The following is an 18232-nucleotide window of genomic DNA, read 5'->3' as shown; positions in this document are numbered from 1 at the left end:
TTTCCCTGTCTTCCCAAGGGATTAATAATGTTCTATCTAATCTAATCTAAATACATTCCACAGTTTTTTAACATGTTTCTAAGTGAGTTGCACATATATATATATGTATATATATTTTTTTTAATTGTTTGCTCATTTGGCAAAGATACAAACATTTTTCACAGTGATATAAAATTTTCAAATCTTGTAGACTCTTGATGCAAAACTTGAAATAAATTATTTTTTTGCGCTGTAACACACTTGTGCGCCGTAATGATAACCACAGCACAACAACAACTCAAAACTCTGTGCATCAAACATTCCTATGCACGATTTAAGCTCGTGTGTGTACGTGTTGTTTGTGAATGAAGCGCAAAGTGAGATACAGAGAATAAGTGTGTGTAAGAGATGATGCAAAGAGACAAAGAGAAGGTGGAGGATTGGAAAGTGTGAGGCCAAGAACAGTAATTACTGATGAAATTCAAGCAACTAAGAGAACAGGCAACTGATTGCGTTTGCTCATTGAAAGTTTACCGTATACATATGTTTCAGTACATCACTTTGCCAAGAGAAAAGAACTGCAAGACGACCACATGAGGGTGAAATGACCTTTATGCCCTCTCACAACTAGGAGGCTCTCACTGTTGACATGCTCCTTCAAAACAATGTGATTACACTGTGGGTGTGTTAATGGCTGTGGAACTAGAACCCAAATATTCAGGCATAAAAACCTCAAGAAACAACTCAGTAAATTCAGCAATTTATTTTACCCAATGTAGTTGAAAAACTGGTAAAATGTCATGAAGGAATGGAAGTTTTAGAGGCTAGGGCAAATTTCAGGAACATAGTAGAACTGAAACAAACAAACAAACAAAACCAATGGAAATTAGGAACTAATATAGTGTACACAATGATGAAACACAGTGATAAGAGATGTCGTGAATATGACACAACTGGGAAGTGACAAGAACAACTGCAAAAAACATCAGGGAGTGCAAACACAGGTGGTGAGCTAAAGTGAATCTAAGCAACACCTGAGTGAGAATTAACAAAAATGGACAGAGAACTAAGGGAAAACTGGTAAGTTTGACTACCTACACAAAATATTTTTAAGGTAATATACACTTATTTTAAAGCCTGCCTTTGTTTTCAGTAAGAGCACCGTTGCATGCTGGTAGTGCTCCCGCCTCAGAACAAGAACGCCCCCGTTCAAAGCCATGGGTGATCTGGATTAGGATAAAAACACAACATGATTGATGCAAAATAAAGTGGTCAAAACAGAACTTGAGAAACATATGGAACGAAGTGATCAAAACAATGTGACAGCAACACAAACTGGCCTGATGTATTTTTCCGTAGATCAATAAGTTGTGTTTTGACATAAAAATGTGATAACATGTTGCAGTGGTTGAATAGCTGGTGATGTAATATGAGCTAAAAGTGAGGAGAGAAGTGGAAAAGTGAGCCCTGTGATAATTTACAGTGAAATAATATGTATATGTCGCGGACATGAACGAGCAAAGCTCTCCACCATCTCACCATGTCATGTAGGCTCTTTGTTTCTGGGGAGCATTAGCATGGCTAAAAACCTTCAGCAGACCCCCCCCCCCCCCCCCCCCCCAACTATGGCCCTCTTAACCCCCCACCATTTTGAGTGTTTTTCTTTATTTGTGTCTCCTCTTTGGATCTTCCAGCCATGTAAATTCAGTTAAAAACATCACTTATTTTGGCTCACAGCCCAACCACACTGTCAGGAATCTGGGTGTGATTTTTGACTCAGATTTAATAAACAAATTGACTCCGTGGTTAGAGCAAGCTTTCTCCAACTCAGACACTTAGCCATGGTCAAACCTTTACTAAACTGCAGAGATTTTGAGAAAACCATCCATGCTTTTATCAGCTCACGTTTGGATTACTGTAATGCTCTATACACTGGACTTAGTCAAGCCTCTCTTTACCGTCTGCAACTGGTGCAGAATGCGGCTGCTCGCCTCCTCACCAGCACTCGCAAATACAACCATATCACACCAGTTCTTTACTCCCTCCATTGGCTCCAGGTTCAGTTCCGAATACAATTTAAACTCTTGTTGTTCATCTTTAGTTCAATCCATTACCTTGCACTGACTTACCTCAGTGACATTTTGACCCCTCACCAGCCCAGCAGAGCCTTGCGCTCTTCAGACCAACACCTGCTGGTGGTTCCAAGGTCGAGGTAGAGACAATGGGGTGATCATGCCTTTGCCGTGGCAGGTCCTAGACATCATGAGGTCCTCAGAAAGAGTTTAGTTGCATTTGAGTGGAAAATAGTGTTAGTTGTTGACGTGTCGCGGAGGATCAGCTGTTTTTAACGACCAGATACAGAGCGGCTCAGCTCAGAATTCTAAATAAAGGAGGAAAAAAAGTATAAACATGTCTTTGTAAAGCTTAGTGCAGGTGTGCTGATCACCACGCTTTAAGAGGTGAGGACGAGTCGAGCAGCTGCAAAAAACCGTGGATGAAAAGCTCACAACTCGCTGAAAGTGGGCAGTTCAGTCGAACCCCGACCTCCTGCCCACGGACCAAGTTTAATGCTGCTATGGACCCACAATGAAAAATAATAGTAACGCACAGTGACATGGAGAAGTAACTTTAATCTGATTACTGATTTGGAAAGATTAACGCGTTAGATTACTCGTTACTAAAAAAAGTGGTCAGATTAGAGTAACGCGTTACTAAGTAATGCGTTACCGACATCACTGCTGACTGGCAGGTATGTCGCTTTCTGCTACACTTTGGGTTTACGTGACGTGTTTGTTGTGCATTCACAGATGTAATAAAAACGCTTTATTCGTGGCCAATCTGTATGCATTCGCTACAACATATTTTAGTTTGTGATGTGGACATGATGGGCACGCAATATATCCGTTTTACACACTGTCCCGGTCCGCTGTCAAGCCGCAAATCCCCGTCAGTTGTGGATATCAGCGGTTAACAGTAGATATACAGCACACAGAGTGAGTATGTATTGTGTATGAATTGAGTATGTATGGAGTATGTAAGGCGGATGTTGTCCGCATCCAGATTTTTGAACAGCTCAAAAATCCTGGCTGTGGACATGCGTGCCTCTGCAGATGACAGCCGACTCATACAGGCATGTTTCACAGATATTGTGGATGTTTGGTGAATATGGGCCAATTTTGTGCACAATCCATACGCAAATCCTCCTAAACGCCAGTGGGACAGGGCCCTTAGATGTATATGTTTTATCTTATGGTTGTTTTTAACTGTGTGCAGCACTTTGATCAACTTTGGTTGCTGTAATGCACTTTAGAAATAAAACTTGATTGACTGATTGATACCTGGAAAGTCCTCACCATCTCATTTAGGTCCTTCACACTTTATTTTCAATAAATGTGTCTGGGCAGCATTAGCATGGCTATAAAACTCACGTGCTGTCAATGTGCCTCTTATTTTAGTGTTCCCAGATTCAATGTCACCTCAACATTTAGCATTTCCTGCTTCAGTGTCCACTGTGCACTGAACTCCCACGAGATCTCTATTCATGCGAGACCTCCTCGTTCTCTTTTTAAATTTTTTTTTTTTTAAATTTGAGACAAACAAAAAAGTTGCACAAAAACCTTACAGAGGATAAACATAAACAGCGCAAAAACAACGACATTTCCTGTTTCGCTGTGGGCTCAAAATTTGGCACTTCCTTTGGCAGTGGTAAGTGTCAACTTACCACTGAATTCCTGTGAGATCCCACAAGATATCTTCTATTGTCAAATCAGGAAGTATTCAGCATTTGACATTTCCTGTTTCACTGTGAACTCAAAATTTGGCACTTCCTGTTTGGGAGCTTGCGCCGTAATATGACATGTAATTCAATGTGAAGCAAGTAATTGAATTCTAATTAGTTTTTGTGTACCTGTTAGGTGAATGAAGCTACTTGGTGCTACAGGACTCAGCTCTGGAAGCTTTCTCTCAGCAATGGGGACCACTGGATTGGGGATATGATCTGGCTGGCAACTGGGTGCAAACTAGATGCCATTCAAGACCCACTGCTTTCTGGTGTAATGAAAAAGTTCCCAATTCAGGTCAGCTGGAGTAGAAATATAATATTTGTGAAGTCTACTGCCTACAATTTAAAGTCCTGAGTTTTCACTTCACAAGAACATACAGTAGTGTTCAGAATAATACTAGTGCTATGTGACTAAAAAGATTAATCCAGGTTTTGAGTATATTTCTTATTGTTACATGGGAAACAAGGTACCAGTAGATTCAGTAGATTCTCGCAAATCCAACAAGACCAAGCATTCATGATATGCACACTCTTAAGGCTATGAAATTGGGCTATTAGTAAAAAAAAAGTAGAAAAGGGGGTGTTCACAATAATAGTAGCATCTGCTGTTGACGCTACAAACTCAAAACTATTATGTTCAAACTGCTTTTTTAGCAATCCTGTGAATCACTAAACTAGTATTTAGTTGTATAACCACAGTTTTTCATGATTTCTTCACATCTGCAAGGCATTGATTTTGTTGGTTTGGAACCAAGATTTTGCTCATTTACTAGTGTGCTTGAGGTTATTGTCTTGTTGAAACACCCATTTAAAGGGCATGTCCTCTTCAGCATAAGGTAACATGACCTCTTCAAGTATTTTGACATATCGAAACTGATCCATGATACCTGGTATGTGATATATAGGTCCAACACCATAGTAGGAGAAACATGCCCATATCATGATGCTTGCACCACCATGCTTCACTGTCTTCACTGTGAACTGTGGCTTGAATTCAGAGTTTGGGGGTTGTCTCACAAACTGTCTGTGGCCCTTGGACCCAAAAAGAACAATTTTACTCTCATCAGTCCACAAAGTATTCCTCCATTTCTCTTTAGGCCAGTTGATGTGTTCTTTGGCAAATTGTAACCTCTTCTGCACATGTCTTTTATTTAACAGAGGGACTTTGCGGGGGATTCTTGCAAATAAATTAGCTTCACACAGGCGTCTTCTAACTGTCACAGCACTTACAGGTAACTCCAGACTGTCTTTGATCATCCTGGAGCTGATCAGTGGGTGAGCCTTTGCCATTCTGGTTATTCTTCTATCCATTTTGATGGTTGTTTCCTGTTTTCTTCCACACGTCTCTGGGTTTTTTGTCCATTTTAAAGCATTGGAGATCATTGTAGATGAACAGCCTATAATTTTTTGCACCTGCTTATAAGTTTTCCCCTCTCCAATCAACTTTTTAACCAAACTACGCTGTTCTTCTGAACAATGTCTTGAACGTCCCATTTTCCTCAGGCTTTCAAAGAGAAAAGCATGTTCAACAGGTGCTGGCTTCATCCTTAAATAGGGGACACCTGATTCACACCTGTTTGTTCCACAAAATTGATGAACTCACTGACTGAATGCCACACTACTATTATTGTGAACACCCCCTTTTCTACTTATTTTTTTTACTAATAGCCCAGTTTCATAGCCTTAAGAGTGTGCATATCATGAATGCTTGGTCTTGTTGGATTTGTGAGAATCTACTGAATCTACTGGTACCTTGTTCCCCATGTAACCATACGAAATATACTCAAAACCTGGATTAATCTTTTTAGTCACATAGCACTACTATTATTCTGAACACTGCTGTAAATAAGACAATGTCTAATGCTTATGGTCTGACTCCTTGTTCTTTACGAAGGTGATAGATGGTTGGCCATGCATATCAGAAAGTCTACAGTGGGCACCAGGGTGCCCCCTGTATCTGATGGGGCAGTATACGGCTCTTCGGGTAAGTTGCTCTATAAAATTTTCGAGTTTTGGTTTTAACAAGATTCTGCAGAAACACGTTCACTCCACTGGTATCTTGTGTTCTCCCACTTTCACAAACTCAGGTTGGACCTCACGCAGTGAACCTGGCTGGTGGACAGGCAGCAAGCGTGCGAATTGCACAAGACATCATTCGCTGGCACAAACAGCAAAATAATGATGCGACTGCGCTGTGCATCAAGAGACGTAAAACTGAAGAGTACATTCAGCAGATGAAAGGCCTGTTGTGGCTATGAGTGGATCAATAAATGAACACGTAAAGACCTGCTTCATATATCGAAACTATAACATACAGTAGTGTTCAGAATAATAGTAGTGCTATGTGACTAAAAAGATTAATCCAGGTTTTGAGTATATTTCTTATTGTTACATGGGAAACAAGGTACCAGTTGTAACAGAGGGAGTTTGTGGGGGATTCTTGCAAATAAATTAACTTCACACAGGCATCTTCTAACTGTTACAGCACTTACAGGTAATTCCAGACTGTCTTTGATCATCCCGGAGCTGATCAATGGGTGAGCCTTTGCCATTCTGGTTATTCTTCTATCCATTTTGATGGTTGTTTTCCATTTTCTTCCATGCGTCACTATTTTTTCTTTTGTTTTGTTTTTTTGACCTTTTTAAATCATTGGAGATCATTGTAGATGAACAGCCTATAATTTTTTGCACCTGCTTATAGGTTTTCCCTTCTCCAAACAACTTTTTAATCAAACTACACTGTTCTTCTGAACAATGTCTTGAACGTTCCATTTTCCTCAGGGTTTCAAAGAGAAAAGCATGTTCAACAGGTGCTGGCTTCATCCTTAAATAGGGGACACCTGATTCACACCTGTTTGTTCCACAAAATTGACCAACTCACTGACTGAATGCCACACTACTATTATTGTGAACACCCCCTTTTCTACTTTTTTTTTTTAATAATAGCCCAATTTCATAGCCTTAAGAGTGTGCATATCATGAATGCTTGGTCTTGTTAGATTTGTGAGAATCTACTGAATCTACTGGTACCTTGTTTCCCATGTAACAATAAGAAATATGAGGTCTGTGAGAAAAGTATCCAACCTTTTTATTTTTTTCAAAAACCATATGGATTTGAATCACGTGTGATTGCATCAGCCAAGCTTGAACCCTCATGGGCATGCGAGAGTTTTTTCATGCCTGTCGGTGACGTCATTCACCTGTGAGCACGCCTTGTGGAAGGAGTGGTCCAGCCCCCTCATCGGAATTCCTCTGTCTGAGAAGTTGCTGAGAGACCTGCGCTGTGCTTGATCAAAATTTTTTCAAAAACTGTGAGGCACATCCGAGTGGACACCATTCGAGAAATTCAGCTGGTTTTCTGTGAAAATTGTAACGGCTGATGAGAGATTTTGGTGGGTTTCTATCGGTTTAAGGACTTCCCACGGAGCGGGACGTCGCGCAGCGCTCCAAGGCGACGTCGTCATCCTGTTTCAAGCTGAAAACCTCCAAATTTAAGCCTCTGTTGACCCAGGACGTTGTGAGAGAACAGAGAACTTTCAGAAGAGATCTGAATCAGCAGTTTATCCGGACATTCCACTGTTAAAGGAGATTTTTTTAATGAAAGACGTGCGGACGGATTGGCGCATCGGCTCGCAGCTGGCACGGCGCGCCTGCCACAGGGAAAACACCTCCGTTGGAAGCCTTAAGGACAAGTTGGAACATGCCCTGCTGTTAAACAATTTCTCAGATACTCACTCAACTGAAAGCCACCAAAAGCCGCCTGGATTTTACAAATGGTTATCAACACGGAGGTGTTTTTCCTGTGGCGGGCGCGCCGCGCCAGCTGCGAGCCGACGCACCAATCCATCCGCACGTCTTTCATTAAAAAAATCTCCTTTAACAGTCACACTACTATTATTCTGAACACTACTGTACGTACCCCATATATAAGTGGGCCTGTGACAGACTGGCATCCTGCCCAGGGTGTAACCCGCCTCATGCCGTATGACCTTTGGAGTAAGCGGGTATAGAAAATGGATCGACATGGCACCAAAAATAAAAGCAATACACCAATATTTACACCAATTCTTTATTTATTTAGAATAGTCTGCTCATTTGACATTTCATTTCATAGTGATATGTACTTTAATGTCTCCAGTTCACCTAACATGCATGTCTTTGTAAGTGGGAGGAAGCCGGAGTGCCTTAAGTGAACCCACATGAACACAGGGAGAACATGCAAACTCCACACAGAAAGGACCAGGCAGGAACCAATCCCAGGACCCTCTTACTGTGAGGCAACAGTGCTAACCACTAAGCCACCGTGCCGCCCTCTATTCATGACACTTAAAGTGGTTTACACTGAGTGAAGAAAAAATTAATCATAGGTGAATTTTGATCATATTGACAATGTCATAGTGGTTTTTATGCCTTAAATCTAAAAACAAAACAAAACTGGCAGTACACCTTTAATTATGACCTTGGTGTAACTATAGTCATGCCAAATCTTTTTATTATTATTATTATTTTCAGCAACTTGGATCTTTTCTTTTTGTTGGATGACTTTCGAGTAAGGAAGCCAGCAGGCTTTCCAGATCACCCTGACACAGGATTTGAAACTGTAAGAATCCTTAAAAATACAGTATGTTGTTGCTTTTATTGTATCACTGTTATTATAAATACTGTTGTTGTAGTTGTTGGTCAAATTGTGAAACTGGTGTTGGGTAAAAGAAGTCTTAACTCCTTAACTTGACTCAGTAGGGAACCTGTCAGGACGAGGAACCTCAGATATCAACATACCGTCTGCAGCTGAACAATGAAACAATATACAAGTAGAAACACAAAAAGAAGATAAGGGTGGAATTCTTGCTGAGATCACTAGATAGCATCAGCAGACCCATGCCAGAACAACATCTGTTTCAAACAGCTTTCACACATTTGATTAAACAGATACAGTCTATAGAAATTAAACTGGCACATAAGACCAAAGGTGTCAGTCTCCATCATTACTGTTTAGTCAGAAAACAATTTGGGTTACAAATGATCAGTCATAAAATCCTCCTGTTTTCAAAAAGAGGATTTGGGCCTGTCAGCCAGCAGAAATGGTTTTCATCTGTTTTCAATGTGTTTCTTGTGGCACCATCCTTGTTTTTGTGGGTTCTTAATTTTCCTGGGAATTTTAAATTAATGTTGTCTGTCTCCACTAAAGGAAGTCTAAACTTTGCTACAGCGACATATCTGTCCAAGTTTATTGGAAAGTCAGCGGTCAAATATTTATCCAAGTAAAAAAAATGTAACAAATGTGACCACATTTCTGTGATCTTCATCCTTCAGACTATTTCATGTACAACAAAAGTCTTGATGAGGATCCTTGCATACACATAGAGATGTCAGTCGTTCTGGACCACTGAAGGCTTGTGTCCATCGAGGTTCTGTGTCTATACGTCGCGTATTCACAGTGTTCAAATGGTACAGTTTTCTGGCTTGCTTCTAGGATAAAGGATCATAGCTTGAAATACCACTTACTGCTATTTGTGTAAATAAAAAGAGGCAAGTTCTTCCAGATTCTCCCTTTTTCACTCAGACTTGCCCTTAATTTTGTTTTTACTCACATGTAACTACTTGGGCCGAAAGCGTCCGTAAAATGCACAAATGAAATTGCAGGATATGTTTGCATTGAGTGTGTTATTGCAATGGTTAGTGCAGCAAAATAGGCACTGTGTGCTAACTGACCCATTGTGCATGTTTAGCACGAGGTCCCAGCACAACAACTGGTATGTGATACAAGGGTACCTCAAAAAGTTCTTGATGTCACACAGAAAATGTCACAGGAGAAAGATTGTTTAATTTTTTTTTTTTTTTAACATAGTCTCCCTTAACTTCAGTGCACTTGGTCTACCGATGCTCAAGCTTCACTGTTCCTTCACAGAAGATGGTCACATCTTAAGCCTCCAGATCAATTTGTTTCCAGGTGAGGATGAGAATGTTTTGAAGTACCCTTCATACATTGAGGTCTAGGCTTGTAATTTCATTTCAGTGCACTTTTATTGAGCTAATCAAACCTTAACCACCCCATGAGTAAACAAGCTGTTTTTTTTTTTTAATTAGAGAAAGAAAACCCAGGCAGACCATACTCAGTGGAGTGGCCATCTGTCATGATTGGGTCTGTGGGGCTTATTGTGTGTTGTTGTATATTTTCTATCTGTTACTTTTTGTGCTTGGGTTTTGGTGGAGGGACTTCTCTTGTCTGGTGTTTGGTGTTGGGCGTCTCCCTCCTGTCCTCTCTTCCTGCTTGCCACGCCCTGTTCCTGAACCTTCCTCACACACCTGTCTTGTATTTCCTCATTATCACTCCTCCTATATACACTCAACAAAAATATAAACGCAACACTTTTGGTTTTGCTCCCATTTTGTATGAGATGAACTCAAAGATCTAAAACTTTTTCCACATACACAATATCACCATTTCCCTCAAATATTGTTCACAAACCAGTCTAAATCTGTGATAGTGAGCACTTCTCCTTTGCTAAGATAATCCATCCCACCTCACAGGTGTGCCATATCAAGATGCTGATTAGACACCATGATTAGTGCACAGGTGTGCCTTAGACTGCCCACAATAAAAGGCCACTCTGAAAGGTGCAGTTTTGTTTTATTGGGGGGGGGGGATACCAGTCAGTATCTGGTGTGACCACCATTTGCCTCATGCAGTGCAACACATCTCCTTCGCATAGAGTTGATCAGGTTGTCAGTTGTGGCCTGTGGAATGTTGGTCCACTCCTCTTAAATGGCTGTGCGAAGTTGCTGGATATTGGCAGGAACTGGTACACACTGTCGTATACGCCGGTCCAGAGCATCCCAAACATGCTCAATGGGTGACATGTCCGGTGAGTATGCCGGCCATGCAAGAACTGGGACATTTTCAGCTTCCAAGAATTGTGTACAGATCCTTGCAACATGGGGCCGTGCATTATCCTGCTGCAACATGAGGTGATGTTCTTGGATGTGGCACAACAATGGGCCTCAGGATCTCGTCACAGTATCTCTGTGCATTCAAAATGCCATCAATAAAATGCACCTGTGTTCTTCGTCCATAACAGATGCCTGCCCATACCATAACCCCACTGCCACCATGGGCCACTCGATCCACAACATTGACATCAGAAAACCGCTCACCCACACGACGCCACACACGCTGTCTGCCATCTGCCCTGAACAGTGTGAACTGGGATTCATCCATGAAGAGAACACCTCTCCAACGTGCCAAACGCCAGCGAATTTGAGCATTTGCCACTCAAGTCGGTTACGATGACGAACTGGAGTCAGGTCGAGACCCCGATGAGGACGACGAGCATGCAGATGAGCTTCCCTGAGACGGTTTCTGACAGTTTGTGCAGAAATTCTTTGGTTATGCAAACCGATTGTTTCAGCAGCTGTCCGAGTGGCTGGTCTCAGATGATCTTGGAGGTGAACATGCTGGATGTGGAGGTCCTGGGCTGGTGTGGTTACACGTGGTCTGCGGTTGTGAGGCTGGTTGGATGTACTGCCAAATTCTCTGAAACGCCTTTGGAGACGGCTTATGGTAGAGAAATGAACATTCAATACACGAGCAACAGCTCTGGTTGACATTCCTGCTGTCAGCATGCCAATTGCACGCTCCCTCAAATCTTGCGACATCTGTGGCATTGTGCTGTGTGATAAAACTGCACCTTTCAGAGTGGCCTTTTATTGTGGGCAGTCTAAGGCACACCTGTGCACTAATCATGGTGTCTAATCAGCATCTTGGTATGGCACACCTGTGAGGTGGGATGGATTATCTCAGCAAAGGAGAAGTGCTCACTATCACAGATTTAGACTGGTTTGTGAACAATATTTGAGGGAAATGGTGATATTGTGTATGTGGAAAAAGTTTTAGATCTTTGAGTTCATCTCTTACAAAATGGGAGCAAAACCAAAAGTGTTGCGTTTATATTTTTGTTGAGTGTAAGTCACTCCCTTTTCCTCTTCTAGTTGTGAGATTGTTGTGCCTTGTGCCACTTTCAAGTGTTTGTTCTCTGAGTACTCCAGTCCTGTTTTGTGTACCCATGTGTCGACTTGTCTGCACCTGTCAAAAAATGACTCCTGAAGAGGAGGGAAAAAACCTATGCAGTACCCGTCGAAAGTTTGGACACAGAATATCTCATAATTCCAACTTATCTCATAATTATGACTTTTTTATCTCATAATTATGGCCCTTTTATCTCATAATTACGACTTTTATCTCATAATTATGAAAATCTGGATTTTTGGGAGGAGGGGGGGGCGGAAATGGGGGGAAGAAGCCACACTGGTGTATAAGTCGTCATGTATCCTAAACTAGTAAAAAAATAAAAATAAAAACAAACTACAATTTATACTGCAGAAAATTGTATTTTTTTTTTTTCACTTACTAAATCAAATAACATGCCAGGAATCACAAATAACTTTAAATTTAACAAAACTAACCAACTTTTCATTGCTCGCCTCATCCTGGTCTGTGTCTTACTGCAGTACCACCACCAGATGTCGGGCTTGCTGAGTTTATGTTCTTCTTGGTTGAACTTGGTGTTGAGTTTTGTTTCTACTTTTCTGCACTAAGGAAACATTTTTAGGAAGAACTCTTCACAGACATCATTATATTGGTGTATCTCACAATTCAATTCAAAATTGATTTTCAATTTAAAAATCGATTTTTCAATTAAGTACATAGAGCTGTTAATTTCAGTATCAATTCAAGTGTCCTATAGTGTACTAAGAAAGGCGGGGTGGTAAATTATACCGTGACAGCAACATGTGTGTCAAAACTGTGTACTTTTAAAAGTGATAAAGGCAGTGTAAACAAAAACTATTCTATGACTAAAGATATTGGTTTTCTGCGAGTCTATAGGGGCGCATCTTTTGAAATGAAGCAGGCGATGATGTAGTTCTTCCTCTATTTGCACGTTTGCAGTGTGCGCTCATCAGCTCCTGGTCTTACCGCTGAGGCTGTTCGACTTCTTTTGCCCCAGGGGTGATGACGTGCCAAATGCGTCTGAGCATTTGTTGTGTTCCCAAAAAGCTTGGCCTTCATTTTGCACAGTTTGTGTACTGAATTGGTCACATGAAGTTCCTTCTCACCCGGGATGTTATACTTGTAGAATCCAAACTGCGCCCAAATGCTTTCTTTTAATGTTTACAGAGCGGATTGGATTTGTTGCTGCTCCATGCTAATGAGCTAGGCTAACTTGCTAACTGGAAGTAGTGCACTGTAACAGCAGTGAGGAGAAACAGAACCAAAACAGACACAATGCTATTTTAAAAATCAAATTTGGAAAGTTTTGACTCATTTGTGAATTAAGGATAAGAACTGTGATTCTTTTGTAAATCCATGTGTTTAACACCCTTCATTCTGTGAGAAAACCATCTTGTTTTCTTTCTATAGAGTTTGTCATTTAGTTGTTTTCTTGTCATTTAGTGCTGAAATAATAACCCAGTCATCAGCTTGCCTAATGGGTTTTTGCAAGATTTTCTAGTTTATTATAATTATGAAATAGTGTGTTAAAACTGTTCTTTGGACAAAGATAAAGCAGTTTTGAGATTGATTTTGCTGATTCATCATCACTGTTTATGTTGCTGTATAGACTTGTGAACACAATGCTACATTGTGAAATATTTTTCAATATACTCTTAGAAAAACTAGTTATCTGAATAGAGGGTTAAAGAAAGCTAACTGCTTTTTCATTACAAGCTCAAATACATTAAATATGTTATGTTGACATTCTTTCTCTACCCTCTACCCGTGAATGGGCCTCTTTAATATGGTTATTGAAATTAAATTCAAATTACAACTTTATTTTAATATTATGTATAAGTCAACACAAAGCCGCCATGTGCTCTGACACAATGTGGTTTATTACCTTGTTTGTTTGTGATCAGTCTGGAGCCCACAACTTTTCCATATATCATTCTGAAATTTTTACTGAAGATTCATATCCTGATAGGCAAGAATTGATTAAATTTTCAAGGTAATATGTCAAAGTCAGGAAAAATGTTTGAAAAATCCTTATTTTTAATATTGAACAAATTTTCAAAAATTCATAACTGTCAAAAAAGACTGAATTTCTTTCATATTTGAAAGCATTATATAGGATGGTATCCTTTATCGGCTGACAAAGTTTGATCCAGTTATGATCTGGATTACAGATTTTGTGGCCATTTAAATTTAACATTGAAAATCCCATTTAATGTATATTTTACATTATAGCTTAATCAAACATGCCCCAATCACTCTCATGTTTGAAAGTGAGGTGCAGACTAGTGCTCACTATCACCTGACAAAGTTTGATCCAGATCTGACCTGAATTGTGGATTTTGTGGATATTTGAATTTAATATTGAAAAGCCCTTTTGGTGTAAATTGTGCATTATATGGCAATCAGAAGTGCCCAATCACTCTCATTTTTATGTTATGGATTTACCTACACCACCAAAATTGAATAGAGGTTCCAATTTTATGCCTGTTTGTTTATCTTCCAATTACCAGTCGGAAACCAAGTTCCAAAAAGCAACAACAAATTGTGCATAGCAAAGATTTGATTTTATTTATTTATTTAACCAGGTTAGTCCCATTGAGATCGAGATCTCTTTTGCAAGGGAGACCTGGACAATTATCAATTTTCCAATTCGTAACCTGCATGTCTTTAAATGTGGGAAGAAACCAGAGCACCCAAAGGAAACCCATGCAAACATGGGGAGAACATGCAATCTCCACACAAAAAGGGCACAGGTGGGAATCGATCCCATGACCTTCTTGTTGTGAGGCAAGAGTGCTAACCACTAAGCCACCTTGCTGCCCAAACCAATAACCAATGTTCTGTGACAATTACCTGAAAGAGAATTCCGAAACCGAAAAAGCAAAAAAACAAAAACAAAAAACCTGACAACACAAAAACAAAACTTTGATACAAATGCATGAACTAAATACATAGTCTTGACATTTGATCACATCTAATTTAGCTTATGAAAAGCCACTTCTAACAGGACCTTGACCTTGAAATATTCTTCCAATGTTACATTTTGTGGAATTAGAAACTAGTGTTGGCAGAGGTTTGCGCTCTACGAGGGTGGTGCTCTAGTTTTTTATGTTTTTATGTGTACGGTTTTCCAAAGTACTTACTGCAGTATTTAAAGTACATAAAGACCTAAAAAGCTGAGATATTGTCCTTAGATTACCACAAATCGCTTCAAGTGTATTTGATTTGGCCGATATAACTTAAATCTCCTGGTGTGGATAGACAGGACAAGGCTGCGCTCCCAGCATGCCTTTCAGCAGGTGTGTTTGCTCACACTCTCATGACTTTTTGAAAGCACACAGCTGTGGAGAGAGATCACAGGCTGCTCACTGCAGGGGCTCCTGCTTTCTTCCCCACAGATGTTCACCTTTGAACCCATGACCTCACGCTCATAACTTCTTTTCCTGTCCAACCTGATCACCGGGGTGGTGCATGTGCACACACACGTGTTTTTAAAATCAGAGAGCAGCATTCATTTGTGTTGTCATACGCTGATTGACTTAAACCTGGCCAATAAGATTTAACATGACAGAATACTTTTAGATTAAACATTAGAATAAAGATTAAACATATTGAAATCTTATCATTTTCCTTTATTTGCATCTGTTAGATTAGACAGACCTTTATTGATCCCTTGGGAAGACTCCCTCGGGGAAATTGAAGTTCCAGCAGCATTGTATAGCAGCACACAGGGTAAGAAGCACACAGAGTATCCAAAGTGAAAGTAAAAAACAAGATATTAGAAGGCAATCTGCAAGTACCTTAATTATATGCTTGGCCTTGGAGTTTACTCACTTTTTCAATTATCACATTATCAAATAATATGGTGGTATTATTCTCTAGAGTCATCCTCTAGGAAAATGTGGACAGTTTCAAAATCTGTGAATGAACACGCATAGAGAGACCAAACCTTGACATGTACAACCCCAGCAGCTCGTTAATATGTGCATTGTCATGCTGTGTCTGAACACTAATTGGATAACTTACCCTGTGGGTTGTTTCCATAGTCTGTATGTACGCTGCATCTGGAAAGTATTCACAGCGCTTCACTTTTCCCACATTTTGTTGCATTACAGCCTTATTCCAAAATGGAGTAAATTCATTTTATCACTCAAAATTCCACTCACAACACCCCATAATGACAATATGAAAAGTTTTTTGTTGTTTATTTTTGCAAATTTATTAAAAATAAAAAATCAGAAATCACATGCATTCAGACCCTTTGCTCAATACTTTGTTTATGCACTTTTGGCAGCAATTACAGCCTCAAGACTTCTTGAATTTGATGTCACAAGCTTAACAAAATGGAGAAGGATGGTTGAAGATGAAAGGCGAAGAGCTGGGTGGCAGTCATGGGCACATGTCAGAGTCCTTGCAACAAATTGTAGTGGGTGGAAAGAGAATGTCAAAGCCCTATGTGCCTTATGGCATGGAGAGACATGAGGGACAATGAGGCTTAAATACAAGGCAGGGCAATCAGGGGGTGAATGTGCAACAGGTGCGGGGAAAGTTCAGGAACAGGGCGTGGTCAGACGAGACAGAGACAAGATTAGAGTGACTGGTTGGCGTGACGAACAGAAGCAGACTCAACAAAATTACTGAAAATCAAACCCAAACCAACTGTGAGAAAAAAAATGAAATGCCTAACGCAAAGAAGAAGCAAATATAAAAGACGAAATAAAATACGGACATGAAAAGAACAGAAAGTGATCAACAAGAAAATAAAGGCAGAGGCCAAACTAGAATGGGACTTAACAAGTGGCAAAGGTATAACAGAGATAATACACCTAATGACTACACAGAAAATAAATGATAAACAGAGAATAAAACTCAATTTCAATTTAATTTCAATTTATTTTCATTTATATAGCGCCAAATCACAACAGAGTTGCCTCAAAACGCTTCACACAGGTAAGGTCTAACCTTACTAACCCCCAGAGCAACAGTGGTAAGGAAAAACTCCCTCTGAGGAAGAAACCTCAAGCAGACCAGACTCAAAGGGGTGACCCTCTGCTTGGGCCATGTTACAAACATAAATTACAGAAACAATTCACAAAACAAATATACAAGAAATGCTGTTGGCGCACAGGACAGCAGTTTTGTAGACAGCAAGGCTTAAGCTAAAATTAGTAGCAAAAGTAATACACACAGAAAAGAGATAATCAGAACCAAACCAAGATGAGACTTGAATATAATATAATGGCCAGATAAATACAACCAATGACTAAAATCACAATAAACAGAAAATCAAAGACAAATGGCTCACAGATAATAAAAAAAAGACAAAACAGAACATGAGCCCAGATTCAGAGCAAATCATGACAAAACGAAGCACATACCTCCAGATGGGTTAAACCATAGCAAATTTTGTGTGTGTGTGTGTGTGTGTGTGTGTGTGTGTGTGTGTGTGTGTGTGTGTGTGTGTGTGTGTGTGTGTGTGTGTGTGTGTGTGTGTGTGTGTGTGTGTGTGTGTGTTTTAGAAGAATTAGCACTGTCAATTAGCTCCTTCAAATCAAACAAACTCCACCATGTTTAGCTAAATACCACCCTTCTAGTGGGCGGTGGTCACAGTGTGCAATGGTACAAAATGTATGGAACAAAATTTGCATGGCAAATGGAACCAAATTGCACGCTAAATGCAATGCAACACAAATGGGATGAATAATCCATGTCATGTGACATACAAAGTACCAATCAAATGACAAGGATCCACTCAGCTGTTATATAACACCATCTGAGTTATCATATCATTATTATTATTTTTAATTTTTTTTTTTTGTATCTTCTATCACATCAAACCACACTGCAAAAATTGCAAATAACTGTCACCTATTTGGGATGCTGGGCACTTTATTTATCTACAAATTCTGCATGTTGTTTTAATAAATCCTCTCCCTCGGTTGTGTCCTTTTCCCAGAAGTTAAATTCAGTGACTCAGTAGGCGGGGTGTTGGTAGGACAAGGGTGTTGCTGACATCTTTTATGTCCTTCACACGCTACAGACGTCTGGATCACATTTAAAACACGTTAGTTATCCTCAGTCTGCTCACTCCACAGGAGGAGACACTAACAGGGGACACTGGACAGTCAGACATCACAAAAGGAAGGGAAAGAAGAAGAACAGGCACTGGAACAGTTATAGGAGAGCAGGTCTTCAAAGAATCTGCAAAACTGCAAACTGTCAGAGGGACGACATCCTGACACTTTAAAGGAACTATTTACATCAAGATACAAGATAGAAGAAAGTTATCATTTCTGGAGGGGGGGCTATAACAAGTGGAAAGATGAACATTTGATGGCAAAAGAGTGTGTTCAGACTATTAAGGCTCAGAAAAGTCCAACAAACAAATTGGCACTAAGTGGGATTGGAGACAAGGCAAAAAGGCTATTCAGGGAAATGTAAGTTTTGACCTTGATCCTTAAACC

The 18232-nt window shown here is 40.0% G+C and overlaps 1 protein-coding gene across 1 annotated transcript in view; it reads left to right on the top strand.

The window, feature by feature from the left end:
• zgc:113276 (uncharacterized protein LOC553748 homolog) overlaps positions 1-6133 on the top strand; it is a 35719-nt gene extending 29586 nt beyond the window's left edge. Inside the window, exons 8-10 of the mRNA XM_034163746.1 lie at positions 3894-4055; positions 5655-5744; positions 5848-6133. Coding sequence (XP_034019637.1) covers positions 3894-4055; positions 5655-5744; positions 5848-6018 — 423 coding nt within the window. The 3' untranslated portion in view covers positions 6019-6133. The remainder of the gene's footprint in view (positions 1-3893; positions 4056-5654; positions 5745-5847) is intronic.
• Positions 6134-18232: the final 12099 nt, after the last annotated feature.

Source organism: Thalassophryne amazonica, chromosome 2 (assembly GCF_902500255.1).
Source record: "Thalassophryne amazonica chromosome 2, fThaAma1.1, whole genome shotgun sequence".
Lineage (NCBI taxonomy): Eukaryota > Metazoa > Chordata > Actinopteri > Batrachoidiformes > Batrachoididae > Thalassophryne > Thalassophryne amazonica.
The sequence above is the reverse complement of the archived record's forward strand: the minus strand, read 5'-3'. Positions and strand labels throughout refer to the sequence as shown.